Source organism: Moschus berezovskii, chromosome 4, assembly GCF_049115385.1.
Source record: "Moschus berezovskii isolate FMDL1 chromosome 4, NW_MosBer_1.0, whole genome shotgun sequence".
Classification (NCBI taxonomy): Eukaryota; Metazoa; Chordata; class Mammalia; order Artiodactyla; family Moschidae; genus Moschus; species Moschus berezovskii.
The window spans coordinates 90,644,201-90,672,054 of record NC_142463.1 but is presented as its reverse complement, the minus strand read 5'-3'; the positions used below and the strand labels follow the sequence as shown (position 1 = coordinate 90,672,054).

The 27,854-nt window shown below is 42.1% G+C and overlaps 2 protein-coding genes across 2 annotated transcripts in view; both read right to left on the bottom strand.

Moving 5' to 3' along the window:
* Positions 1 to 27,854, bottom strand: part of CHI3L2 (chitinase 3 like 2) — a 271,894-nt gene that overhangs the window by 159,350 nt on the left and 84,690 nt on the right. The window lies entirely within an intron of this gene.
* Positions 905 to 27,693, bottom strand: CHIA (chitinase acidic). The gene is made up of 11 exons (XM_055402666.2): positions 27,669 to 27,693; positions 26,269 to 26,298; positions 25,443 to 25,644; positions 12,631 to 12,687; positions 11,499 to 11,664; positions 4,840 to 4,964; positions 4,303 to 4,426; positions 3,140 to 3,325; positions 2,319 to 2,438; positions 2,090 to 2,231; positions 905 to 1,146 (listed from the first exon to the last, which is right to left on the bottom strand). The coding sequence occupies exons 1-11, from the start codon at positions 27,691 to 27,693 to the stop codon at positions 905 to 907; spliced, it is 1,419 nt and encodes a 472-aa protein (XP_055258641.2).

Below are 27,854 nucleotides of genomic sequence, written 5' to 3'. Positions count from 1 at the left end.
ATGTAGCTAAGAGAAATTTATTATATAGTTATAGAGGTGTTTCACAGAACCCAAAGGCAGAAATGCCTCTAGGCCTCAGGAAAGAGCTAGAATCAAGAGTTGGAAAGCCATCAATAAATGGTCTCTCTCCATCTCTCATTGTGGCTTTTCTCCATAACCATCCCCCGCCCTTTAATCTTGCTCTGCATCCACAGCAACTTTCCCTTCTCCTCGGCTTCTCTCATATTATAGGCAAAGCCACTCTCAGACACTGACAGCTATTCCTTGTTCTCTGTTGTAGATTCCAAGGGGTGATAATCTGATTAGCCCTTGTGAGTCTGATGTCTACCCCGTCAATCAGCCAAGCCAGAGGAGGATGTGATGCAGTACAATTACAGCCGCAAGTGACCACTATATATGGTTTCAAGGAAGGGACCTCTTCGTTCACTCCTGAGAAAAGCAGACAACCCCAGAGGAGTCCACTGCACAGACCTTCCCAATGCTGACAATTCAGAGGGTTGGACCAGCTCCAGGACTTCAGCAGGCATGAGAGAATGCTCTGGCCTTCTGTTCCTTGAGCAAGTCAAGAGGCCTGTGCCCCTAAGACTTCCAGAATCACTTTGGCTCCCTACCGAGGACACTCACCAAACTAGAGACCTATCTTCTTCATGACTTCATCCCCTGCCAACAACAAACATGCATAAATTTCCTTCTGAAAGCTTTCAACCTTTGTAAAGATCAACCTAAGCAAATAAGCCCATGCATAGCCTATATTTTCACATCTAGAAAGGTCTCCACTCAAATCACTTAAAAACAATGACACTCATGTTTTAACTGATGCGTTTTACTGCAGAACTCTAGGTAGGAACAAGGTGTGCTAGGCAAAAGAGACTTGGACCCTAGGAAATGGAGACACAGGTCAGTTTTATGCCCAGTTGCAGCAGTGACAGCTGGTGTCAAAGACAAGCCCGGTCGGGCAATTCTGCTCGTATGTGATTCCATTTGCGCAGTTCCAGAAGGCATTTCTGTTGTTCGCCACTGGGTAGAGGCCATCAGCTTTGCCGGCACAGAATCCTCTACCCTCAGAGATGCTGCCTTCATTTCCAGTCCCACTTTCAGTTCCAGGACTGCTGTTGGGCTCACTGGTCTGAGTGGAGGTGTCACAAGCTGAAACAGCACAAAGAGCAGACCTGGCAGAGGCTCCCAGATTCACCTAGAGGTGAAGAACTAGCAGGCCTGAGGTGAGGTCTGGAGATGGGTTGCTGTTCGCTCTGGGTCCTGACACCTGAGAAGCTCACAAGGTAACTCCATACTTAGGAATTAAGAGCAGCTCCAATTTCAAGCCAGCCTGGTTTTAAATTTTAAAAGTTCTCGCTTATGATGCTAAAATCATTTAAAAAATTTTTACTGAGCATCCAGTATATGCACAATGCTTTTCCAGGATCTGGGTTTAAGCGGTGAGCAGGTAAGCTCTAAGAGAAAATCTGGACAAAATTTAGAGAACTGGGACTTCCCCTGAATTACAGATTTAGAAATATGTCAGTATGGGCTTCCTTCTTAGCTCAGTCGGTTAAGAATCTGCCTGCAATGCAAGAGACCTGGGTTCTATTCCTAGATCGGGATAATCCCCTGAAGAAGGAAATGGCAACTCACTCCAGTATTTTTGCCTGGAGAATTCCATGGACAGAGGAGCCTGGCAGGCTACAGTCAGTCCATGGGGTCACAAGAGTTGGACACAACTTAATGACTAAACCCTAAACCCATCGCAGTACTGCTTAGGGTTTGTTATTCAGTCCCCCCAGGCAGGCTGAAGGAGACTTTTAATAAGGGGTTCGTAGAACTGAAGGTCAGCCTAATTTTGAAGGTCAGCCTAATTTCTTGAGGCTTTTACACACCTTTAAAACTTAGTAGACCTGGAAAACCCTTCCAGCAGACCTGGAGGTCATTAGAGCATACAATTGCTAACGAGGAAAGAATATAAGTGCCTCTCTCAGTCAGGCAACAGCAATGAGGAGACTCCTGGTGGCAAAGGGAGTGGGAAGATGTTAGGCTGTCTTGAGTCAGAAAAGGAGCATCTATACACCCTGGGCATTCCCCTACTGTCACTTACTTGCACTCTTCAGTCCAAGAACATCCTTCAAGGTGTTTATCAGGGGGAACTTGCCCTGGTTGCAGAAAGTGCCTGTGAAATCATCCAGGTCAATGGCCCAGACCATGGCACCTCCAAAGTTGTTCTTCTTAAGCCACTGAGCCTATTTAAGGATTGAGGACACCAGGAGTCATTTTATTTCTGGAGAGTCTGGGCTAAGCTGAAAGCACAGTGGAGGGGCTGACCTTACCTTGATTCTGAAGCTGTTAACATTGTCATAGCCAATCCACTCAGTGCCCTTGTAGGCATAGGGCACAGCCTGAGAGTCATCCCATACCTCAGTGGCTCCATCTTTCAGGAAGGTGCAGATCTTTAAAAAGTCAAGAGATTCAAATCCTTTAAATATGACTCCCATGAAAAATAAAACATACACCTTCCTCTTTAATTTTTTTTCTGTCATGTCTCCACAGGTTTCTAAATAAGGCCTTTTATCTGCAGTAAATAGGATCAAGTTGTTTTTGAAATACTGAGATGTTAGCCTTATTCTTAGTGCTTGATTTTGGGAACCCACATCAGTATGGGAGATAGTTACTTAATTCCCTATGTGTTAATATAAATGAGCTTAAGTATGCAGTCTGTTGTTTGAATGGGCTTCCCTGGTGGCTCAGCAGTAAAGAATTCACCTAAAATGCAGGAGATGTGGATTCAGCCCCTGAGTTGAGAAGATCCCCTGGAGTAGATAGCAACCCACTCTAGTTTTCTTGCCTGGAGAATCCCATGGACAGAGGAGCCTTGCAGGCTACAGAGTCAGACATGACTTTGCGACTAAACAACAAACAGCAACAATTGTAGTTTGAAGGAATATTGCACACTATAAATCTTCATACTGGATTAGGTAAATGAATAGGTTACTTAAACACCTGAAGCATTTGGAGTAATATTTGTGTTAAAGTAGGTAAATAGTGGACAGAATGAACATTCAAGCTTCTTGCAGGTTCTAGCCTTAAGGCTACTGTGCAGCACAGGACATGGCATTCCTAGAATTCCAATTGTACAGCCCAGCCTACCTACCTCATAGTAGGCCCAGAACCCAGCCTCCCTGGTGTAGGGCCCAGCAGGACCAGCGCCAGAAGTGGGGGCACCAATGCCATTGTTGGAAGCATCTCTTAGGATGAAATTGTGTCCATAGGCAGGGAATCCAACAATGAGCTTCTCAGCCGGGGCCCCATTGTTCTTCCAGTAGTTCATGGCGTATTCCTGAAAAGGTAGCAGGTGAGTTAGAGGCCCACCCAGCTGAAGATCCCTTGCTTAGTTATGCTAGTCCACTGACCTAACAGAAACTTTAAATGATGCTCATGACATAGATTAATTTGTACTTTTTCAAAAATATTTTGGTGAGTGTCAGGAAGCGTAACATGAGGCTTCCTGTGTGCTGTTTTGGACTTGTCAGGAATTCTCTGTTCCTTATTAATTCCTGAATATTCAGGAATTAAAAGGAGAGGCAAGCCTCTCCTGGGGGGAGGGGAGGGGGGGTGCTGAGGAATCCAGGCAATTCCTTCATTAGTTTTTCTATATGGTGATAAGTATCCTCTTCCTTTTTATGAACCATATGGTAAAAGTGATTATTTACAAACCTCTCTCTTTCATATGGATGACCTCATGTTTCCTTGATAACTTGTAAGTTTTGATTTCATCTCTGCTGAAAATAGCTATCTTGTAAGACAGTATAAATACCTACACAATGTTGAATAAAACACCTTTGCTCCATCAGAGCTTTGGTCCCCGTGTCTTTCTTTCTCTCTCTCTCTTTCTCCCTCTCTCTCTTTTTCAGGCTAATTCCTGGGGCGTAGAGGCTCTCTGGGTTAACTTTCCTGCCCGGGTTTCTAAGACCCTCTCGAGAAGGCACTCTGCACCTTCACCCCCTTGAGAGGGCACCTGAGGCCTTCGTGAACAGAGCAAGCCCCGTGCCAGGGGCTTTATTGGCTTTCTGTGTAAACCAAGGAATATCAGCCTCTTTCTCTATCCTTTACTTTCTTATCGGTTGATTCCGGATCACCAGGTTCCAGTCCATTAAAGGACCTCAACAGGTGAGGTTATAGTTAATGAGATAAAATCGGTCACTTAGGAGAGTTATCCAAATGAGACTTTTGCAGAGTTTATGTTTGTTTTGTCCCTGAATCTGCATGTAATTTACAACATCTCTGATCTGCATCTGCGTCTGTGTGGAGACTCACCACATTGAGGTAAGCATTGCTGCCAGTGTCAGTTGGGGATTTGTAGAGAGGGCTGTTCTCTCCAGTGTAGCCTTCCCAGGAGCCATGGAAGTCATAGGTCATGACATGGATGAAGTCCAGGTACCTGATGTAGAGTAAAGGGTTGTAAAGCATTTCCCAAGGTTATTTCCCACACTTATGTGGGCATCCTCGGTAGCTCAACAGTAAAGAATCCACCTGCCAATGCAGGAGACATGGCTTCTGAACCTGGGTAGGAAAGATCCCCTAGAGATGGAAATGGCAACTCACTCCAGTATTCTTGCCTTGGAATTCCCATGGACCTAGGAGCCTGGTGGGCTACAGTCCATAGTGTCCCAAGAGAGTTGGACATGACTTAGTGACTAAATAACAACAGTAGTTATGTCCCACACTTAAGGGAGCAAAAGATACCACTTCCAAAATACCCTAAACAAAGTCCCTAGGTAGCAAGACAAAGAACAAGTCTACCTTGCAAGAGTGATGCCTATAGGCAATTTGTGGATAAGGTGAGTCACTCACTGGGATAGCTGGGGAATCTCATAGCCAGCCTGGATATTGGAGAGGCCAGCAGCTACTGCAGCGGTGACCAGCAGCCTGGGCTTGTTGGTTTGCTTGGCTTCCTGTTCAAAAGCTTCACGTGTTTCCTATAGAATAATCAAGTATAGTAAAGCATCTATGAAACTGATTTCAACTCCTTAACTATTAATAAATTTATGTTTGTATAATGCTTTACTTTTTCAGAGTGCTTTCACATATTTTTTCTTACTTTTGTTTCTCAATACCCCTATAAAGTAGACAGGATTGATGGTATTAATTTTATAGCTAATATATGTATAAGTTAGATAATTTCACCAAAGTCTCACAGCAAGTTAGTAGCCAGGTCATGACCAAAACCCAGGTCCCAGATGATCAGTCAGAGCTCTACATATATCACTGCACTATGAAGTTATAGTTGCTGTAATAGTTTATATCCAGGTTTTAGCAGTACAGAAATTTGCTGCCCTTTGTCCAATAAATGGGCTACTTTATTGGATTGACATCCCAACAAATGAAATGTTCAATTGCTCAATGAGGAAGTTATTAACAGTCAGGTGATAGGTTCCCATTCAATGCTAGAGGTTAATCCACTTATATTTTGTGTGACTCTAATCTCATCCTGAGTACCGAATTCAGTTTTCATAACTGCATTATTGGAGAAGGAAATGGCAACCCACTCCAGCGTGCTTGTCTAGAGAATCCCAGGGACAGCAGAGCCTGGTGGGCTGCTGTCTATGGGGTCGCACAGAGTTGGACACGACTGAAGTGACTTAGCAGCTTAGCAGCAACTGCATTATTAGGGTGTACCAGTGAAGAATGTGTCTAAAAATTGACATATGTATGGTTGTTAAATGAACTAGGTTATTTAACTAGAAGAAGGAAAATTATTAACAAGATATTATAGTTGTCTTCAAATATTGGACCAACCAACATATTGCCAAAGGGAGAAGCTTTATTCTTTGTTAGTTCAGTGAACAGAGCTAGAATCAATGATTGGAAGTTATTAATTATGACTAGCAGTATGTCTTGACTAGGAATATAGATGTTCTTTTTGATCACTAGAGCTGTTCAACAAGTGGATTGATTTTTCAACCAATGAATTACTTAATATTGAAATTATTGGATACTGGCAGACAACCTGGTATAACATGGTATAGGAAAAATCTCTGTCTTCGGGGAGGGTAAATCTATGAAAGCCTTCCTCAGTGATCAATGCAAAGAAATAGAGGAAAACAATAGAATGGAAAAGACTAGAGATCTGTTCAAGAAAATTAGAGATTCCAAGGGAATATTTCATGTGAAGATGGGCACAATAAAGGAAACAGAAATGGTATGGACCTAACAGAAGCAGAAGATATTAAGAAGAGGTGGCAAGAATACACAGAAAGACTGTGCAAAAAAGATCTTCACGATCCAGATAATCACGATGGTGTGATCACTCACACTAACCTAGAGGCAGACATCCTGGAATGTAAAGTCAAGTGGGCCTTAGGAAATATCAGTACGAACAAAGCTAGTGGAGGTGATGGAATTCCAGTTGAGCTATTTCAAATGCTAAAAGATGATACTGTGAAAGTGATGCACTCAGTATGCCAGCAAGTTTGGAAAACTCAGCAATGGCCACAGGACTGGAAAAGGTCAGTTTTCATTCCAATCCCAAAGAAAGGAAATGCCAAAGAATGCTCAAAGTACTGCACAATTGCACTCATCTCACACACTAGTAAAGTAATGCTCAAAATCCTCCAAGCCAGGCTTCAGCAATACGTGAACCGTGAACTTCCAGGTGTTCAAGCTGGTTTCAGAAAAAGCAGAGGAACCAGAGATCAAATTGTCAACAGCTGCTGGATCATTGAAAAAGCAAGACAGTTCCAGAAAAACATCTACTTTGGCTTTATTGACTATGCCAAAGCCTTTGACTGTGTGGATCACAATAAACCATGAAAAATTCTGAAAGAGATGGGAATCACCAGACCACCTGACCTGCCTCTTGATAAACCTGTATGCAGGTCAGGAAGCAACAGTTAGAACTGGATATGGAACAACAGACTGGTTCCAAATAGGAAAAGGAGTACGTCAAGGCTGTATATCGTCACCTTGCTTACTTAACTTATATGTAGAGTACATCATGAGGAACACTGGGCTGGAAGAAGCACCAGCTGGAATCAAGATTGCCGGGAGAAATATCAGTCACCTCAGATATGCAGATGACACCACCCTTATGGCAGAAAGTGAAGAGGAACTAAAAAACCACTTGATGAAAGTGAAAGAGGAGAGTGAAAAAGTTGACTTAAAGCTCAACATTCAGAAAACAAAGATCATGGCATCCGGTCCCATCACTTCATGGCAAATAGATGGGGAAACAGTGGCTGACTTTATTTTGGGGGGATCCAAAATCACTGTAGATGGTGACTGCAGCCACAAAATTAAAAGACACTTACTCCTTGGAAGGAAAGTTATGACCAACCTCAGTTCAGTTCAGTTCAGCTCAGTCGCTCAGTCGTGTCCGACTCTCTGTGACCCCATGAATCACAGCACGCCAGGCCTCCCTGTCCATCACCAACTCCTGGAGTTCACTCAAACTCATGTCCACAGAGTCGGTGATGCCATCCAGCCATCTCATTCTCTGTCGTCCCCTTCTCCCGCCCCCAACCTTTCCCAGCATCAGAGTCTTTTCCAGTGAGTCAACTCGTCGCATGAGGTGGCCAGATTATTGCAATTTCAGCTTTAGCATCAATCCCTCCAATGAACATCCAGGATTGATCTCCTTTAGAATGGACTGGTTGGATCTCCTTGCAGTATAAGGGACTCTCAAGAGTCTTCTCCAACACCACAGTTCAAAAGCATCGATTCTTCGGTGATCAGCTTTCTTCACAGTCCAACTCTCACATCCATACATGACCACGGGAAAAACCATTGCCTTGACTAGACGGACCTTGGTTGGCAAAGTAATGTCTCTGCTTTTTAATATACTATCAAGGTTGGTCATAACTTTCCTTCCAAGGAGCAAGCGTCTTTTAATTTCATGGCTGCAATCAGCATCCGCAGTGATTTTGGAGCCCAAAAAAACAAAGTCTGACACTGTTTCCACTGTTTTTCCATCTATTTCCCATGAAGTGATGGGACCAGATGCCATGATCTTTGTTTTCTGAATGTTGAGCTTCAAGCCAACCTTTTCACTCTCTTCTTTCACTTTCATCAAGAGGCTTTTAAGTTCCTCTTCACTTTCTGCCATAAGGGTAGTGTCATCTGCATATCTGAGGTTATTGATATTTCTCACAGCAATCTTGATTCCAGCGTGTGCGTCTTCCAGCCCAGTGTTCCTCATGATGTACTCTGCATATAAGTTAAATAAGCAAGGTGACAATATACAACTTTGACGCACTCCTTTTCCTATTTGGAACCAGTCTGTTGTTCCATGTACAGTTCTGACTGTTGCTTCCTGCCCTGCATACAGGTTTCTCAAGAGGCAGGTCAGGTGGTCTGGTATTCCCATCTGTTTCTGAATTTTCCACAGTTTATTATGATCGACACAGTCAAAGGCTTTGGCATAGTCAATGAAGCAGAAATAGATGTTTTTCTGAAACTCTCTTGCTTTCTCCATGATCCAGCGGATGTTGGCAATTTAATCTCTGGTGCCTCTGCCTTTTCTAAAACCTGCTTGAGCATCTGGGAGTTCACAGTTCACATATTGCTGAAGCCTGGCTTGGAGAATTTTGAGCATGACTTTACTAGCGTGTGAGACGAGTGCAACTGTGCGGTAGTTTGAGCATTCTTTGGCATTGCCTTTCTTTGGGATTGGAATGAAGACTGACCTTTTCCAGTCCTGTGGCCACTGCTGAGTTTTCCAAATCTGCTGGCATATTGAGTGCAGCACTTTCACAGCATCATCTTTCAAGACTTGAAATAGCTCAACTGGAATTCCATCACCTCCACTAGCTTTGTTAGTAGTGATGCTTTCTAAGGCCCACTTGACTTCACATTCCAAGATGTCTGGTTCTAGGTCAGTGATCACATTATCGTGACTATCTTGGTCGTGAAGATCTTTTTTGTACAGTTCTTCTGTGTATTCCTGCCACCTCTTCTTAATATCTTCTGCTTCTGTTAGGTCCATACCATTTCTGTCCTTTATCGAGCCCATCTTTGCATGAAATGTTCCCTTGGAATCTCTAATTTTCTTGAAGACAGCATATTAAAAACAGAGACATTACTTTGCCAACAAAGGTCCATCTAGTCAAGGCTATGGTTTTTCCAGTGGTCATGTATGGATGTGAGAGTTGGAATGTAAAAAAAGCTGAGCTCCGAAGAATTGATGCTTTTGAACGGTGGTGTTGGGGAAGACTCTTGAGAGTCCCTTGGACTGCAAGGAGATCCAACCAGTCCATCCTAAAGGAGATCAATTCTGGGTGTTCATTGGAAGGACTGATGTTGAAGCTGAAGCTCCAATACTTTGGCCACCTGATGCAAAGAACTGACTCATTTGAAAAGACCCTTATGCTGGAAAAGATTGAGGGCAGGAGGAGAAGGGGGTGACAGAGGATGAGATGGTTGGATGATATCACCGACTCAATGGACATGGGTTTGGGTAGACTCCGGCAGTTGGTAGTGGACAGGGAGGCCTGGCATGCTGCGGTTCATGGGGTCGCAACGAGTCAGACATGACTGAGTGACTGAACTGAGCTGAAATCTAAAAGCCATCCTGCTTTTCTTACTCCATTCATTTTTCCTTGGTGATCTCTTAATTATTAACTTTGTTGATGATGTCAATATAATATATCAAATCAAGTTCTTGTCCTGAACACCAGTTTGACATTCATCCAATATCTATTCATCCAGTGTTTATTGGGCATTCTTATGATGCCCTACAAATTCCTCTCACTCATCATGTTCAAAGACAAATTAATGAGTTTTTCTTCCTGTTTCAAATCTACCTTCTTTTGTATTTACCATCTTAGTTAAGAGGACCACAGTTAAATCAATTCTCAAGGACAGAAAACTATAAGTTCTCTCTTTTCCCACTTCCAGTTGGTCTCCAAATCCTATTGATTCTACCCTCCTTATGTCTCTTATGTACTTCCTCTTTCTGTCCTCACTGTTTTGATCTTTGTTCAGATCCTCAGCATTTCTGGCTTGAGTTATTGTAATAGCCTCATAACAGGAGAGCCGCCGGCCCCCCGGCGGCGCAGACGCAAGAGCCGCCGGCCCCAGCGCAACCGATCAGGCAAAGATCAGGCAAAGAGGCGCGGCCGAGAGGAGCTACCCCACGCCTAAGGCCAGGGCCAGGGGCCGAGAGGAGCTGCCCCACGTCCAGCAGGCGGTGGCTGCGCGAGCACAGGAGGGCCGAGAGGAGCTACTCCACGTTCAAGGTCAGGAGGGGCGGCCTTGAGGAGATACCCCTCATCCAAGGTAAGGTACAGCGGCTGCACTTTGCTGGAGTGGCTGTGAAGAGATTTTCCACGACCAAGGTAAGAGAAACCCAAATAAGACGGTGGGTATTGGGAGGGGGCATCAGAGGGCAGACACACTGAAATCATAATCACAGGAAACTAGTTGATCTGATCACATGGACCACAGCCGAATGTGGTCCACTGGAGAAGGGAATGGCAAACCACTTCAGTATACTTGTCTTGAGAACCCCATGAACAGTATCAAAAGGCAAAATGATAGGAAGTCCATTCTAAGGGAGATCAATCTGGGTGTTCATTGGAAGGACTGATGCTAAAGCTGAAACTGCAATACTTTGGCCACCTCATGCGAAGAGTTGACTCACTGGAAAAGACTCTGATGCTGGGAAGGGTTGGGGGCTGGAGGAGAAGGGGACGACGGAGAATTAGATGGGTGGATGGCATCACCGACTCTGTGGACATGGGTTTGAGTAAACTCCGGGAGTTGGTGATGGACAGGGAGGCCTGGCATGCTGTGATTCATGGGGTCGCGGAGAGTCGGACACGACTGAGCGACTGAACTGAACTGAACTGAACTGAACTCTCTCCCTGTCTCCCTAGTGAAGTTGCTCAGTCGTGTCTGACTCTTTGCAATCCCATGGACTTTAGCCTACCAGGGTCCTCCATCCATGAAATTTTCCAGGCAAGAATACTGGAGTGGGTTGCCATTTCCTTCTCCAACAAAGGTGGGCTCATACCTCCTTCTAATTCATCCTCCATGGTTAAAGTCAGAGTAATCCTTCTAGAACATGAGTTTTGCCATATCTCTAGATTACTTAAAAATCCTTCAAAAAATTAGAACTTATTAGTACCCATGTAGTACCCAGACTACATGGGTAGTTATGACACCTATTAGTTGTTTGATGTTAGGTTACTTAAACTCTTTATATTTTAGCTTTCTCATTTGTAAAATAAAGGTTATGATACTTATAGTATCTTTATCATAGGGTACATATGAAGATGAAATGGGTTATGACTTTAAAACAGCTTATAAAATTGTGCTTGGCACGTAACACATGTAATGTTGTTGTTGTTATCAAATACTGTTGAATGTAGGCATGATATCCAAGAATCTTTGTGATGCAAAGATCCTATAAGTCTAAACTCCTGTTTACTTTCATTCTGGAACCACCAGATTCTCTTTGCAAAGAATTCTTCTTTGAATTTTCTTGGGCTCGACACTGCCACCTTCCTCCTCACCTGCACCAAGACAGTGAAGAGATGCTTGTCCTGAGAAGGGCTTCCACGAGAGCCAGGGTACTCCCAATCATAATCCAGCCCATCAAATCCATACTGGCGCAGGAATTTGATGACTGAAGAAATGAAAGTCTTGCGGTTCTCCGGAGTGGCAACCATGGCAGTGAAACTGAGGGAGATTCAAAGAAGGCAGAATGAGGCCTTGGTGGGCACAACATCTCGTTGTAAAGTCAAACTCGTATATTTTTGCCTCAAACTTTTTCACTAAGACCCAAAGCCCAGATAAAAGTATATTGCTGGTTTTCTCCTGTACTTCTTTATATAACTACTCTGCCAGCCATGGTACCTCAACATTCTCTTTACTTTGTTATCCACCCAACTCTGATTTTTCTCCCAAATTGGACTTGTTGCTTTGAATGCCTGTCTACCTTGTCTCACTGTGTTGTTTCTCTAAATAGTCTCTGAGGTTCATATGCACTTAAAAGAGTCTCATTTATTTTCATGACTTTCTCTTCCTTTCTTCCAGCAGGTAAATGGAGAAATGTTTTATAACACTCTTCTCAGGCATTGTGCTTCTGAAATACTTTAAGAAGAGATTGTTTTGAAGTCTCAGTAACTGAATCTCTGTGAATGGAGTCCTGGAATATCCATCTAAATATAAACATATACAATAAATTGTGTTCTATTTAGTATTGCGATTCTGGTATAGTAATTTATTTAAGTAGCATATTTGTTTAATGTACATCCTTAATACCCCGTATTAGGTTATGAAATCTGGAGAAGGAAAATGGCAACCCACTCCAGTATTCTTGCCTAGAGAATCCCATGGACAGAGGAGCCTGGTGGGCTACTGTCCATAGGGTCACACAGAGTTGGACATGACTGAAGTGACTTAGCTTGCATGCATGCATTGGGGAAGGAAATGGCCACCACTCCAGTATTTTTGCCTGGAGAATCCAAGGGACAGAGGAGGCTGGTGGGCTGCCGTCTATATGGTCACACAGAGTCGGACACGACTGAAGGGACTTAGCAGCAGCAGCAGGTTATGAAATCTGAAGGGACATGTGTCACACTGGGCTAACCTGTTATCCATAGCAAGTTAAATGAACATCAAGCTCTCTCATAAAGGACTTACGGGGCAATTCCAAAGTTCCAGCCTCCAATGGCCAGGAGAATTTTCAGTTGGCTGTTCCTGTAAAACAAAGTAGAGAAAAGAAAAATTTCAAAATCCATGAATCCCTCAATTTAAAATAATAATGCTTTGTATCGGGCCTGATTATAAACTTTAATGTTTTCTTGATAAGATATTCTGTAGAACAATTTCCCATCACTACACAACACTTTCTTTGTAAAAATTATTTGTTATCATTATGAACGCACAGAGTTCTTTAGAGAAATCTAAATTAGAGGACCATTTTTTTTCCCCTTGAGATTAAAAGAACAGTTTATCCATGAGTTAAAAGGAACATGGGCTTCCCACGTGGCGCTAGTGGTAAAGTATCTGCCTGCCAATGCAGGAGACATAAGAAAAGCAGGTTTGATCCCTAGGTAGAGAAGATCTCCTGGAGAAGGGAGTGGCAACCCACTCCACTATTCTTGCCTGGAGCATCCCATGGACAGAGGAGCCTGACAGGCTACAGTCCAGATGGTCACAAAGAGCTGGACACGACTGAAGGAACTTAGCATATAAAAGAGACATATAAGCATGCTATAGTTTAAAATATTATAGAAAAAATTGAGAAAAAAATAGGTTGATGCTTATGAAATTACAGAGCTTCCCTGGTGGCTCAGAAGGTAAAGAATCTGCCTACAATGCGGGGGACCTGGGTTTGATCTCTGGGTTGGGAAGATCCACTAGAGGAGGAAATGGAAACACACTCCAGTATTTTTGCAAGGAGAATCCCATGAACAGAGGAGCCTGGAAGGCTACAGTCCGGGGTGTGTGTGTGTGGGGGTGTCACAAAGAGTCAGACTCGACTGAGTGATTAACACTATTAAGGCAAGCCCTTCGTGTGGGATGGATGTTTCAGGGCAGCAGTTGATGGGTGAGAAGGATCTCCTGGATCTTGTCCTGGAAGTTCTTTTCTGCAGCTCCCCTTGCTTCAAACTCTCAAAGTTCCTCTTCCTTCTATGCTTCTCTGACCTAATGTTGGAAGCCCATTTGCATCTGAAGTTGCTTCCAGTACTCCTGGGCTAAACTGCAGCAAGTAAGTGTCTTATAAAATTCTCCCTCTCTTCATGGTTAAGCTCTTTAAAACCTTCCTTTATCAGTTCCTGTTCCATGGGACTACGTTTTCTAAAAACAGGATTGTATTGGGAATTCTTACATTCTATCCTATCAGCTGAAATGGTAAATGTTGCTTGGACATAATTACTTTCTCAGACTCTGTGATAATGAATACGAATCAATTGGCTTAGAATCATGAGCATTTTCTGGACTAGTGGTTCTCAAGCATCAGCTTAGATAAGAATAGAGTACAAGGACCAGAATTGAAGGATAACATTAAAATTTCAGGTGTTTAGCCCCTTTCTCAGAGACTGTGATTCAGTTGGATTAGGGACTGAGATTTTTATCAACTGCTCATATGTGATTTTGATGCAAGATCAATAATAGATCACAGTTTAAGAAATACCACTCTGAAAGGGCTTGGGCTTCCCAGGTGGCACTAGTGGTTAAGAATCTGCCTGCCTATGCAGGAGACGTAAGAGATATGGGTTCAGTCCCTGGGTGGGAAAGATCCCCTGGAGGAGAGCATGGCAACCCACTCCAGTATTCTTGCCTGGAGAATCCCATGGACAGAGGAGCCTGGTGGGCTATGTCCATACGGTCGCAAAGAGTGGGACATGACTGAAGTGGCTTAGTATGCACACACACATCATAACTCAAATTCTAGTAGCTACATTCTAGTTACTGCCATTACTGATGTTCGCAATAGCCTATAGCCTTATTTCTCCTAGATATAACTAACCAAACAAATTAGAAATTTAAAGATACCAAGGTTTTCTTGCTTGTTCATTTTTCCACAAAGTAGAACTCTATTAAAATACAGTAAACTCTTCTGATTTCCTGACTTCTGCTATTGTCTAACCTTCAGTGTCCTCTGCCTCCTGCTCTTTGATTCAAGTAGCTAAGATGGTTTGTAGTTTCCTAGGTCATAAAAAAGATATCAAGAATATAGTGGAGGAATAAGATGGGGAGACCACTTTCTCCCCCACAAATTCATTGAAAGAACATTTGAACACTGAGCAAATACCACAAAACAACTTCAGAACGCTGGCAGAGGACACCAGGCACCCAGAAAGGCAGTCCATTGTCTTCAAAAGGAGGTAGGACAGAATATAAAAGATAAAAAGAGAGACAAAAGAGTTAGGGATGGAGAGCCATCCCGGGAAGGGAGTCTTAGGAGAAGTTTCCAAACACCAGGAAACCCTCTCACTGGCAGGTCTCTGGGGGAGTTTTGGAATCTCAGAGGGCAACATAACTGGGAGGAAAAAACAAATAAATAAAACCCACAGATTATGCGACTAACTGCAACTCCCAGCAGAGAAGTAGCCCAGATGCTCGCATCCACCACCAGCAAGCGGGGGCTGAACAGGAAGGCGCAGGCTGCATTGTTTAGGGTAAGGACCAGGCCTGAATGCCCTGAGGGCAATATGAGGGAGCTAACATGAGAAAGCAACCCAAACTGTGGGATATCGAGAAAGAGAAAAAAAAAAAAAAGAGGAAAGAGAGAAAGAACTTTCCGGCAAAAAGCTCTAACTTAAAACACTGCTGTCCCTCTCACAGAACAAAGGACTGAGTGAATACCAGAGGAGAGCCAGCCAGCAGTGGACCGGCCCATCCCCCGCCGGAGGCAGGGAGGCAGGCGGGTGACAGAGCTGGAAAGGGGCAATCTCCGCCCCAGAGACTGCGTCCTCTACCAAACTGAGAGCAGGCTTCCAGTTGTTAACCAAGTCTTCCTGGGATCCTGGATGGTTGACATCAGCCGGGAGGGTCACAGCCAGAGATCAGCTCCCCAGAGGAGACACAGGACATACCTGAGACCGCGCTCCCACTGTGCACCTAGGAAACCGAGCGACTGGGACAGGGGAGGTGATAAGACACCCAGCCCCACCTGGGGAGACTGCGCTCTCCAAGTACCTGGTCGCCTGAGCTGCTCAAACCTGGGAAAGGCACAAAACACAGGCCCAACCAAGTCTGTACCTTTGTAGAATACCCGAGAACATAAACCTGAGTGGCTTAGACCTGGGAAGTGGACACAACTCAGGGTCCACCTTAGACAGTTCCCTTGCAGAGCAACTTGGAGCTTAAGCAGTGTAGACCGGGAAAGCACATACCCCATGGGTCAGAGAAAACCCACTGTGGCCCAGACACTGTGAACACTCCCCACACACGCCAGTGATATTTGTTTGCAGTGCTCCTCCCTCCCTGCAGCACAATTGAACAAGTGAGCCTAAATAAATGACCACCTTTGCCCCCTTGTGTCAGGGAGGAAGTTAGATACTGAAGAGACTTGCAAACAGAGAAAGCCAAAATAAACAAAGAAGAGGGAACCCCTTTGGAAGTGACAGGTGCAACAGATTAAAACCCTGTAGTTAGCACTGGCTACATTGGAAGGGACCTATAGACCTTGAGAAGAAGTATAAGCTGGAACAAGGAACTATCTGAAACTGAACTGACCCCATACTGCCCTCAATAGCTCCAGAGAAATTCCTAGATATATTTTACTATTATATTTTAATTAAAAAAATTTTTTTTAAGTTCTTTATCACTCCTTTAATTTTTATTTTTAAAACCTACTCTCTCTCTCTCTCTTTAGTCGCTAAGTCATGTCCAACTCTTTTGACCCCATGGACTGTAGCCTGCCAGGATCCTCTGTCCTTGGGATTCTCCAGGCAAGAATACTGGAGTGGGTTGCCATTTTTTTTAAAGCAAATTTCATACTTTTAAAATAACTTTTGCCTTTTTGTTTTGCATTTTTAATATTGTATTTTTGAGAGTCTTACCTCTACTCTAGATTTTTAATTTTTGCTTTTTGGTATTTGTTATCAATTTTGTACCTTTAAGAATTCAATTCTCAGTACCCATTTTTACTTAGGAGTGTGATTACTGGTTTGATTGCTCTCTCCCCTTTTGACTGTCCTTTTTCTCCCCCAGGTCACCTCTATCTCCTCCCTCCCCCTTCTAATCTCTACTTAACTCTGTGAATCTCTTTGGGTGATCTGGGCTGTGGAGAACACTTAGGGAACTGATTACTAGCTGGATCTGTCTCTCTCTTTTTGACTCCCTCTTCTCTCCTCCTGGTCACCTCTATCTCCCTCCTCCCTCTTCTCTTCTTTATGGAACTCTGTGAACCTCTCTGAGTGCTCCAGACTGTGGAGAGCAAATAGGGAATTGATTACTGGCTAGATTGCTCACTCCCCTTTTGATTCCCCCTCTTCTCCTCCTGGTCACCTCCTCCCTCTTCTCTTCTCCATGTAACTGTGAACCTCGTGGGGTGTCTCCCACTGTGGAGAATCTTTTCACCATTAACCTAGATGTTTTATCATCAGTGCTGTATGGATGGAGAAGTCTTGAGACTACTGTAAGAATAAGACTGAAATACAGAGGCAGGAGGCTTAAATCCAAAACTTGAGAACACAGGAACATAACCCTGAGCACAAAAATACAGGTGGCCAAAAGTCATACCAAGCCCAAAGACACCTCAAAACTCACTACTGGACACTTCATTGCACTCTAGAGAGAAGAGATCCAGCTTCACCCACCAGAACACTGGGCTATGTTCCTTTGTTGTTGGAGAATTAACTTGAAATGTCTTGCTCTGGAACTTGTTGGCTCTTGGTTGGTGCTTGGTTTCAGTGTAGGTATGGAGGCTTTTGGATGAGTTCTTATTCATTAATGTTCCCTGGAGTCAGGAGTTCTCTGGTGTTCTCAAGTTTTGGATTTAAGCCTGAGCAATCAAGGCTGGTCTCTGGCCCTGGATTGAATTATTCTCCTCCAGAGGCCAACAATCCCAGTGTCTTTGTGTTTTCCACAACAACATTTCAAGCTTGCGTCAGGCTTGATTGCTCAGAGCTTTTGCGTAATAAAGTTTTATTAAAGTATAAAGGAGATAGAGAGAGCTTCTGACATAGACATCAGTTCAGTTCAGTTCAGTCACTCAGTCGTGTCCGACTCTTTGTGATCCCATGAATCAAAGCACGCCAGGCCTCCGTGTCCATCACCAACTCCCGGAGTTCACTCAAACTCATGTCCACAGAGTCGGTGATGCCATCCAGCCATCTCATTCTCTGTCGTCCCCTTCTCCTCCCGCCCCCAACCTTCCCTAGCATCAGAGTCTTTTCCAGTGAGTCAACTCATCGCATGAGGTGGCCAAAGTATTGCAGTTTCAGCTTTAGCATCAGTCCTTCCAATGAACACCCAGGATTGATCTCCTTTAGAATGGACTGGTTGGATCTCCTTGCAGTCCAAGGGACTCTCGAGACTCTTCTCCAGCACCACAGTTCAAAAGCATCAATTCTTCGGCGATTAGCTTTCTTCACAGTCCGACTCTCACATCCATACATGACCATGGGAAAACCCATAGCCTTGACTAGACGGACCTTGGTTGGCAAAGTAATGTCTCTGCTTTTTAATATACTATCAAGGTTGGTCATAACTTTCCTTCCAAGGAGGTCCATGAATCAAGGCAAATTGGAAGTGGTCAAACAGGAGATGGCAAGAGTGAACATAGACATTCTAGGAATCAGTGAATTAAAATGGACTGGAATGGGTGAATTTAACTCAGATGACCATTATATCTACTACTGTGGGCAGGAATCCCTTAGAAAAAATGGAGTAGCCATCATGGTCAACAAAAGAGTCCGAAATGCAGTACTTGGACATAGACATCAGAAGGGGGCAAAAGAGTAACCCCCTGCTAGTCTTCAGCTGGATGTTATATAGTCACTAGCTTTTGAACTGTGGTGCTGGAGAAGACTCTTGAGAGTCCCTTGGACTTCAAGGAGATCCAACCAGTCCATTCTAAAGGAGATCAATCCTGGGTGTTCATTGGAAGGACTGATGCTAAAGCTGAAACTGCAATACTTTGGCCACCTCATGCGAAGAGTTGACTCACTGGAAAAGACTCTGATTCTGGGAGGGATTGGGGGTGGGAGGAGAAGGGGACGACAGAGAATGAGATGGCTGGATGGCATCACCAACTCGATGGACATGAGTTTGAGTGAACTCCGGGAGTTGGTGATGGACAGGGAGGCCTGGCGTGCTGTGATTCATGGGGTGGCAAAGAGTCAGACACGACTGAGTGACTGAACTGAACTGAACTGAGCAGTCTGTTAATGAAAGAAAGTGAAAGTCACTCAGTCGTGTCCGACTCTTTGTGACCCCATAGACTATACAGTCCATGGAATTCTCTAGGCCAGAATACTGGAGTGGGTAGCCTTTCCCTTCTCCAGGGGATCTTCCCAACCCAGGGATCGAACCCAGGTCTCCCACACTGCAGGAGGTTTCTTTACCAGCTGAGCCACCAGGGAAGCCCAATGAAAGAAAGGAATGTCTTAAAACTCAGAATGGCACCAGGCCCCTCACCCATAAGATGTATTTTGGGATAATCTTGACATCAGAGGATTCATTCCGGGCCATAAAATGATTAACTTGAATCTTGTAGAAGGGCAGATTACCATACAAATAGTTTCGTTCACATAGATTAAGGGAACAATATCCGAGTATAACATACTGGTTTGTCAAGTAGGTTCTGAGCCATTTGGTGGAACCGACTTGAAGACGGAGTTTGGGGTAAATGTGAAATACATTAACATAGCTTAAGACCAACATTTCCATAAGAAAAATGCATTGGTTAACTCAAGGTTTGAGACTAGTTAACCTCAGGTGAAACCAGGTGTCATAATAGCAACACAGTATTTTAAGACAGACTTCCTTTTAAATTTGTATAGAGAAGAAAAAAATATCGCTAGTTTGTTTCCTCCTGCTGCTTAAGAGAGATAAAAATGTCTGACACTTACAGGCTATTTCCTCCGTTTGGAGACCCCTGGCCTTCCTGCCTGTTACCCTCTCAAAACCTTGACAAGCCACTCATTCAACCCCACCCACAGGGAGGAACCTCCACAATAAAGAGGAACCACAAACTTCCAGCATAGAGAAAGGCCACCTCAAACACAGCAACCAAAACAAGATGAAAAGGCAGAGAAATATTCAGTAGGTAAAAGAACATGAAAAAAGCCCACCAAACCAAACAGAAGAGGAGGAGATAGGGAGTCTACCTGAAAAAGAATTCAGAACAGTGATAATAAAAATGACCCAAAATCTTGAAAACAAAATGGAGTTACACATAAATAATTTGGAGACAAGGATTGAGAAGATGCAAGAAAAGTTTAACAAGGACCTAGAAGAAATAAAAAAGAGTCAGTCTTAATGAATAATGCAATAACTGAAATCAAAAGCACTCTGGAGGGAATCAACAGTAGAATAACTGAGGCAGAAGATAGGATAAGTGAGGTGGAAGATAGAATGGTGGAAATAAATGAAGCAGAGAGGGGAAAAAAGAAAAAATAATTAAAAGAAACGAGGGAAACCTCAGAGACCTCTGGGACAATGTTAAAAGCCCCAACATTCGAATCATAGGAGTCCCAGAAGAAGAAGACAAAAAGAAAAATCTTGAGAAGATAATAGTTGAAAACTTCCTTAAGATGGGGAAGGAAATAGCCACCCAAGTTCAAGAAATTCAGTGTCCCAAAGAGGATAAACCCAAATTGAAACACCCAAGACACATATTAATCAAATTAACAAAGGTCAAAGAACAAATATTAAAAGCAACAAGGGAAAAACAACAAATATCACACAAGGGGATTCCCATAAAGATAACAGCTGATCTTTCAATAGAAACTCTTCAGGCCAGAAGGGAATTATGTCCTATTTAATTAGGACATAATTAAAGTGATGAAAGAGAAAAACCTACAACCCAGATTACTGTACCCAGCAAGAATCTCATTCAAATATGAAGGAGAAATTGAAAGCTTTACAGAAAAGTAAAAGCTCAGGGAATTCAGCACCACCAAAAAAGCTCTTCAACAAATGTTAAATGATCTTTTCTAGACAGGAAACACAGAAAGAAGGTATAAACTCGAACCCCAAACAATAAAGTAAATGGCAACGGGATCATATTTATAAATAATTACCTTCAATGTAAATGGGCTGAATGCCCCAGCCAAAAGACAAAGACTGGCTGAATGGATAAAAAAACAAGACCCCTATATACGCTGTCTGGGGCTTCCCTGGTGGCTCAGACGGGAAAGCGTCTGTCTGCAATGCTGGAGACCCAGGTTCGATCCCTGGGTCAGGAAGATCCCCTGGAGAAGGAAATGGCAACCCTCTCCAGTACTCTTGCCTAGAAAATCCCATCGACAGAGGAGCCTGGTAGGCTACAGTCCATGGGGTCACAAAGAGTTGGACACGACTGAGCAACTTTACTTATATATGCTGTCTGCAAGAGACCCACCTCAAACCTAGGGATACATACAGATTGAAAGTGAAGGGCTGGAAAAAGATATTTCATGCAAATGGAGACCAAAAGAAAGCAGGAATAGCAATATTCATATCAGATAAAATAGACTTTGAAATAAAGGCAGTGGAAAGAGACAAAGAAGGACACTACATAATGATCAAAGCATCAATCCAAGAATAAGATATAACAATTATAAATATATATGCACCCAACATAGAAGCACCGCAATATCTAAGGCAAATGCTAATAAGTATGAAAGGGGAAATTAACAGTAACACAATAATAGTGGGAAACTTTAATACCTCACTCACACTGATGGATAAATCAACAAAACAGAAAATTAACAAGGAAACACAAACTTTAAATGATACAATGGACCAGTTAGACCTAATTGATATCTATAGGACATTTCACCCTAAAGCAATGAATTTCACTTTTTCTCAAGTGCGCATGGAACATTGTCCAGGATAGATCACATCCTGTGCCATAAATCTAGCCTTGGTAAATTCAAAAGTTGAAATCATCTCAAGCATCTTTTCTGATCACAGTGCGGTAAAATTAGATGTCAACCTCAGGAAACAAGCTGTTAAAAATACACACACATGGAAGCTAAACAACACACTTCCAAATAACCAACAAATCACAGAAGAAATTTAAAAAAAGAAATAAAAATGTGCATAGAAACGAATGAAAATGAAAACACAACAACCCAAAATCAATGGGATTCAGTAAAGCAGTGCTAAGGGGAAGTTTCATAGCAGTACAAAACTACCTCAAGAAATAGGAGAGAAATCAAGTGAATAACCTAACTCTACACCTAAAGCAACTAGAAAAAGAAGAAATGAAGAACCCCAGGGTCAGTAGAAGGAAAGAAATCATAAATATAAAGGCAGAAATAAATGCAAAAGAAACAAAGGAGACCGTAGCCAAAATCAACAAAGCTAAAAGCTGGTTCTTTGAGAAGATAAATAAACTAGACACACCATTAGCCAGACTCATCAAGAAACAAAGGGAGAAGAATCAAATCAACAAAACTAGAAATGAAAATGGAGAGATCACAACAGGAAACACAGATATACAGAGGATCATAAGAGACTACCATCAGCAACTATGTGACAATAAAATGGACAACTTGGAAGAAACGGACAAATTCTTAGCAAAGTATAACTTTCCAAAACTGAGCCAGGAAGAAATAGAAAATCTTAACAGACCCATCACAAGCATGGAAATAGAAACTGTAATAAAAAATCTTTCAGCAAACAAAAGCCCAGGTCCATATGGCTTCACAGCTGAATTCTACCAAAAATTTAGAAATGAGCTAACACCTATCCTACTCAAACTCTTTCAGAAAATTGCAGAGGAAGGTAAACTTCCAAACTCATTCTATGAGGCCACCATCACCCTAATACCAAAACCTGACAAAGATGCCAAAAATAAAGAAAACTACAGGCCAATATCACTGTTGAACAAAGATGCAAAAATCCTTAACAAAATTCTAGGAAACAGAATCCAGCAATACATTAAAAGGATCATCCATCAAGACCAAGTGGGCTTTATCCCAGGGATGCAAGGATTCTTCAGTCTCAAATCAATCAATGTGATACACCATGTTAACAAACTGAAAGATAAAAACCATATGATTTTATCAATAGATGCAGAGAAAGTCTTTGACAAAATTCAACATCCATTTATGACAAAAACCCTCCAGAAAGCAGGCATAGAAGGAATATAACTCAACATAATAAAAGCCATATATGATAAACCTACAGCAAACATTATCCTCAATGGTGAAAAATTGAAAGCATTTCCCCTAAAGTCAGGAACAAGACAAGGATGCCCACTCTCACTACTACTATTCAACACAGTTTTGAAAGTTTTGGCCACAGCAATCAGAGAATAAAAAGAAATAAAAGGAATCCAGATTGGAAAAGAAGTAAAACTCTCACTGTTTGCAGATGACATGATTCTCTACATAGAAAACCCTAAAGACCCCACCAGAAAATTACTAGAGCTGCTGCTAAGTCGCTTCAGTCTTGTCCAACTCTGTGTGACCCCATAGACAGCAGCCCACCAGGTTCCCCCGTCCCTGGGATTCTCCAGGCAAGAACTAGAGCTAACCAATGAATATAGTAAAGTTGCAGGATACAAAATTAGCACACAGAAATCCCTTGCATTCCTATACACTAACAATGAGAAAACAGAAAGAGAAATTAAAGAAACAATTCCATTCACCATTGCAACGAAAAAAATAAAATACTTCGGAATGAATCTACCTAAAGAAACAAAAGACCTATATATAGAAAACTACCAAACACTGATGAAAGAAATCAAAGATGACACAAATAGATGCAGAAAAATACCATGTTCATGTATCAGAAGGATCAATATAGTGAAAATGAGTATACTACCCAAAGCAATCTATAGATTCAATGCAATCCCTATCTAGCTACCAACAGTATTTTTCAGAGAACTAGAACAAATAATCTCACAATTTGTATGGAAATACAAAAAACCTTGAATAGCCAAAGCAATCTTGAGAAAGAAGAAGGGAACTGGAGGAATCGACCTGCCTGACTTCAGGCTCTACTACAAAACGACCGGTCATCAAGATAGTATGGTACTGGCACAAAGACAGAAATATAGATCAATGGAACAAAATAGAAAGCCCAGAGATAAATCCACACACCTATAGACACCTTATCTTTGACAAAGAAGGCAAGAATATTCAATGGAGAAAAGACAATCTCTTTAACAAGTGGTGCTGGGAAAACTGGTCAACCACTTGCAAAAGAATAAAACTAGAACACTTTCTAACCCCACACACAAAAACAAACTCAAAATGGATTAAAAATCTAAATGTAAGACAAGAAACTATAAATATCCTAGAGGAAAACATAGGCAAAACACTCTCTGACTTAAATCTTAGCAGGATCCTCTATGAGTCACCTCCCATAGTAATGGAAATAAAAGCAAAAATAAACAAATGGGACCTAATTAAAATTAAAAGCTTTTTCACAATGAAGGAAACTATAAGCAAGGTGAAAAGACAGCTTTCAGAATGGGACAAAATAATAGCAAATGAAGCAACTGACAAATGATTAATCTCAAAAATATACAAGCAACTCTTGCAGCTCAATTCCAGAAAAATAAGTGACCCAATCAAAAAATGGGCCAAAGAACTAAACAGACATTTCTCCAAAAATGACACACAGATGGCTGACAAACACATGAAAAGATGCTCAACTTCACTCATTATCAGAGAAATGGAAATAAAAACCACAATGAGGTATCATCTCATACCAGTCAGAATGACTTCTATCAAAATGTCTACAAACAATAAATGCTGGAGAATGTGTGGAGAAAAAGGAACCCTCTTACATGGTGGGAATGCAAATTAGTACAGCCACTATGGAGAACAGTGAGGAGATTCCTTAAAAAATTGGAAATAGAACTGCCATATGATCCAGCAATCCCACTGCTGGGCATATACACCGAGGAAACCAGAATTGAAAGAGACAAGTGTACCCCAATGTTCATTGCACCACTGTTTACAATAGCCAGAACATGGAAGCAACCTAGATATTCATCGGCAGACAAATGGATAAGAAATCTGTGGTACCTATACACAATGGAATATTACTCAGCTATTAAAAATACATTTGAATTAGTTCTAATGAGGTGGATGAAACTGGAGCCTATTATACGGAGTGAAGTAAGTCAGAAAGAAAAACACCAATACAGTATATTAATACATATATATGGAATTTAGAAAGATGGTAACGATGACCCTATATGCGAGACAGCAAAAGAGACACAGATATAAAGAACAGACTTTTGGATGTTGTGGGAGAAGGTGAAGGTGGGATGATTTGAGAGAATAACATTGAAACATGTATATTATCATATGTGAAATAGATTGGCAGTCCAGGTTTAATGCATGAGACAGGGTGCTCAGGGTTGATGCACTGGGATGACCCAGAGGGATGGGATGGGGGGGGGGAGGTGAGAGGTAGGGTCAGGATGGGGAGCACATGTACACCCATGGCTGATTCATGTGAATGTCAGGCAAAAACCACTACAATATTGTAAAGTAATTAGCCTCCAATTAAAGAAACAAAACCAAAAAACCTGCCTTGAAAGGAATGAAAAAAAAAAGATATCGATAGAGAAAGGAAGGAAGAAACAGAACAAATTTTTTAATACTAGTTTAAGCAGGCAATGTTCTTTGTTATCTATAGCCTCAATACTTGAAGTTCAGAAGCATCGACATCACTGGGAACCTTGTTATAAATGCAGTGTCTTAGTTTCCACCTGAGACTCACTGAACCTGAACTGCATTTTAAGAATGGCTTGTTTGCACATTGATTAATGTCTGGGAATTATTGGCCTAGGAGATACTAACTCAGATATCTCCCATTTCTCTTACTTTTTTTTCAGGTCATTGAAAGAACTGTAGAGATCCACATCATTCCATTCAATGGTGGTGATCTCATTGTTACTCATCCCAGCGAAGGCATAGATCAGGTGAGTGCAGAGGAAGGGGTCGATGTTGTCAGGCTTGAAGCTTCCCAGGCCTGGACGATACTGGGCCCAGTTAGAGAAGTAGCATACCAGCTGGTAGGCAGAACCTGAGGATAGTGAGAAGTAAGAACAATGGCCTGAGTTAGGTACCGCTGAAGTGTGCTATAAGTGTTAGCTTTGCCTCTGTTTGCTTCCCTTTGCCTCAGACACCTGTTCTCTGTGCAGGATTAGTTAGTAAGAACACCTTCACAAATGAGTTCAAAGCTTCTAATGTGGGAACCAGTCGCTACTTGAGGCTGGTACAGATACACTTTGTGATCTCTGCTAAGCTGGAGAACCGCTTAAGAAAAGATGCCCAGTAGTCCTCCTATGAATCCCAGTAAATACCAATGTATAACTCTCATGTGGTCATGCTGAAGAGGATAGCAGTAGCAGCCAATACATCAAACCCATCTGTTTGTGAAGAAGACAGTAGCTTTCTTTCCCTAGTACAGCTTATCTCTTGGTATATATTTTTTAAAGTAATATTAGGATATGAAAAAATAACATTTAATACATTAAGCAGACAAAACTTGCATTTTGTATAATTTACAGAGATTGGAGGTTTATGGTAGGGAAACATTTTATCAAGAATAAAATATTTGACTTAGCTAGAGTCAAGTGACTTGAGTCAAGTAAGTCACTTGACTCTTGGTAAGTCCATGACTTACCTAGCTGAGTCCATGACTTACCTAGCTGAGCATTCAGCAGAAAGGCCAGACCTAGTGAGAAAGAAACAACATGAATTCTGAACCAGTTGCCTATATCTTGCCAAATATAATTCTGAGGCCTTGAGTACCATGCTATGGGTCATAGATGTTTATAACCCAAGGGGCACTCAGGGGTTATGCCAAGTAGCAGGCTTTTCAAGGAAGGCAAAGGGATTCCCTGGTGCTCAATGGTAAAGAATTTGCCTGCCAATGCAGGTAACACGGGTTTGATCCCTGGGTTGGAAAGATCCCCTAGAGGAATGCATGGCAACATTCTCCAGTATTCTTGCCTGGGAAATCCCAAGGACCAAGGAGTGTGGTGGGCTACAATCCATGGAGTTGCAAAAGAGTAGGATACAACTTAGTGACTAAACGACAACAAACAAAATAGCTACACTTCCTTTCTCTTAGTCAAACATGAGCATGGCTCCCTATTCTTCCACTTCCATGTCAGTAACAAATGTTCTTGAACGCGGAGTTGGAAGTCTACTATCTATGGAAGGTCTACTTACTGAAACTATCCAAAATTTACTCTACTTAGTGACTACAGACCCATCCATGCTTCACTGTCCTTAACCCGGATGAATACAGCCTTCACACACAAAGCATCCTCTAAATCAGTACCAAGTTTAAGAACACCACTTATAGCAGAAGAGAAGAACTAGGAACTGTGAGGCAAGACTCCAGATGGCTTTCCCTGGCTTCTACCAGAGCACTTTTGATCTGATTATTTTATAAATTGAGTTGGAGATCTCATTTGGAAAAGCTGAAACTATAAAAAGTTTGTAAATCTCAGCTCTAGAGCAACTAATAAGCTGTGGATACTACTTGGCTCTAAACAATGTACTGAATCTACCCATTTAAATGATTGAATTTCTGATATTTTTATAATATATCAGCAGCATAGTAGAACAGTAAGGGATAAAAGAGGAATAATCCTGAAAACAGTAGAAAAAAAGACAACTTGCATAACTGTATCTCAGTTCCTACTGATTTCCATCTCTGAAAAAGATGGACCAAAAACACAAGCATGTAAATAAAAATAATACCAATTAAAACGAGTTGGTGTCAGAAGATAAATAGAGAAAAGGAAACAACCCAACAAGAGATGGGAGAGTAAGACAAACATTGGAAGGAAACTAGCCTTCTTTCAGGACTGTGCTCATGGCATCAATGAAGATAGAAATTCTGCCATGGTCAATTGAGAAGAGAGTTAGAAGCAGATATATTTGTGTATGTCAGGATTCCCTTGGAAAATTGAAATGATGAAAGAAGAATAGAAAAATGTAGAACTATGTGTGAAGACTACTTCATGCCTTTCAGATCCAGAAAGGAAAAGAAATCAGGTAAGAATAAGGCTCCATCTCCAATTATGGACTCACCTGTGAGGAGAATAAGTTTTGCCATGGTTGCTGTCAGTACTGGTCTTGCAGAGCCTGAATTTGCCTTTTATACCATCTGACTACCAGGTCATCGTGAAGGATATCTTCCAAGTGGAGAGCATCTAATCCAGATGTGTATATGGCTAATCAGTAAGTCAACAGATCTCCTTCCCTACAAACAACCAC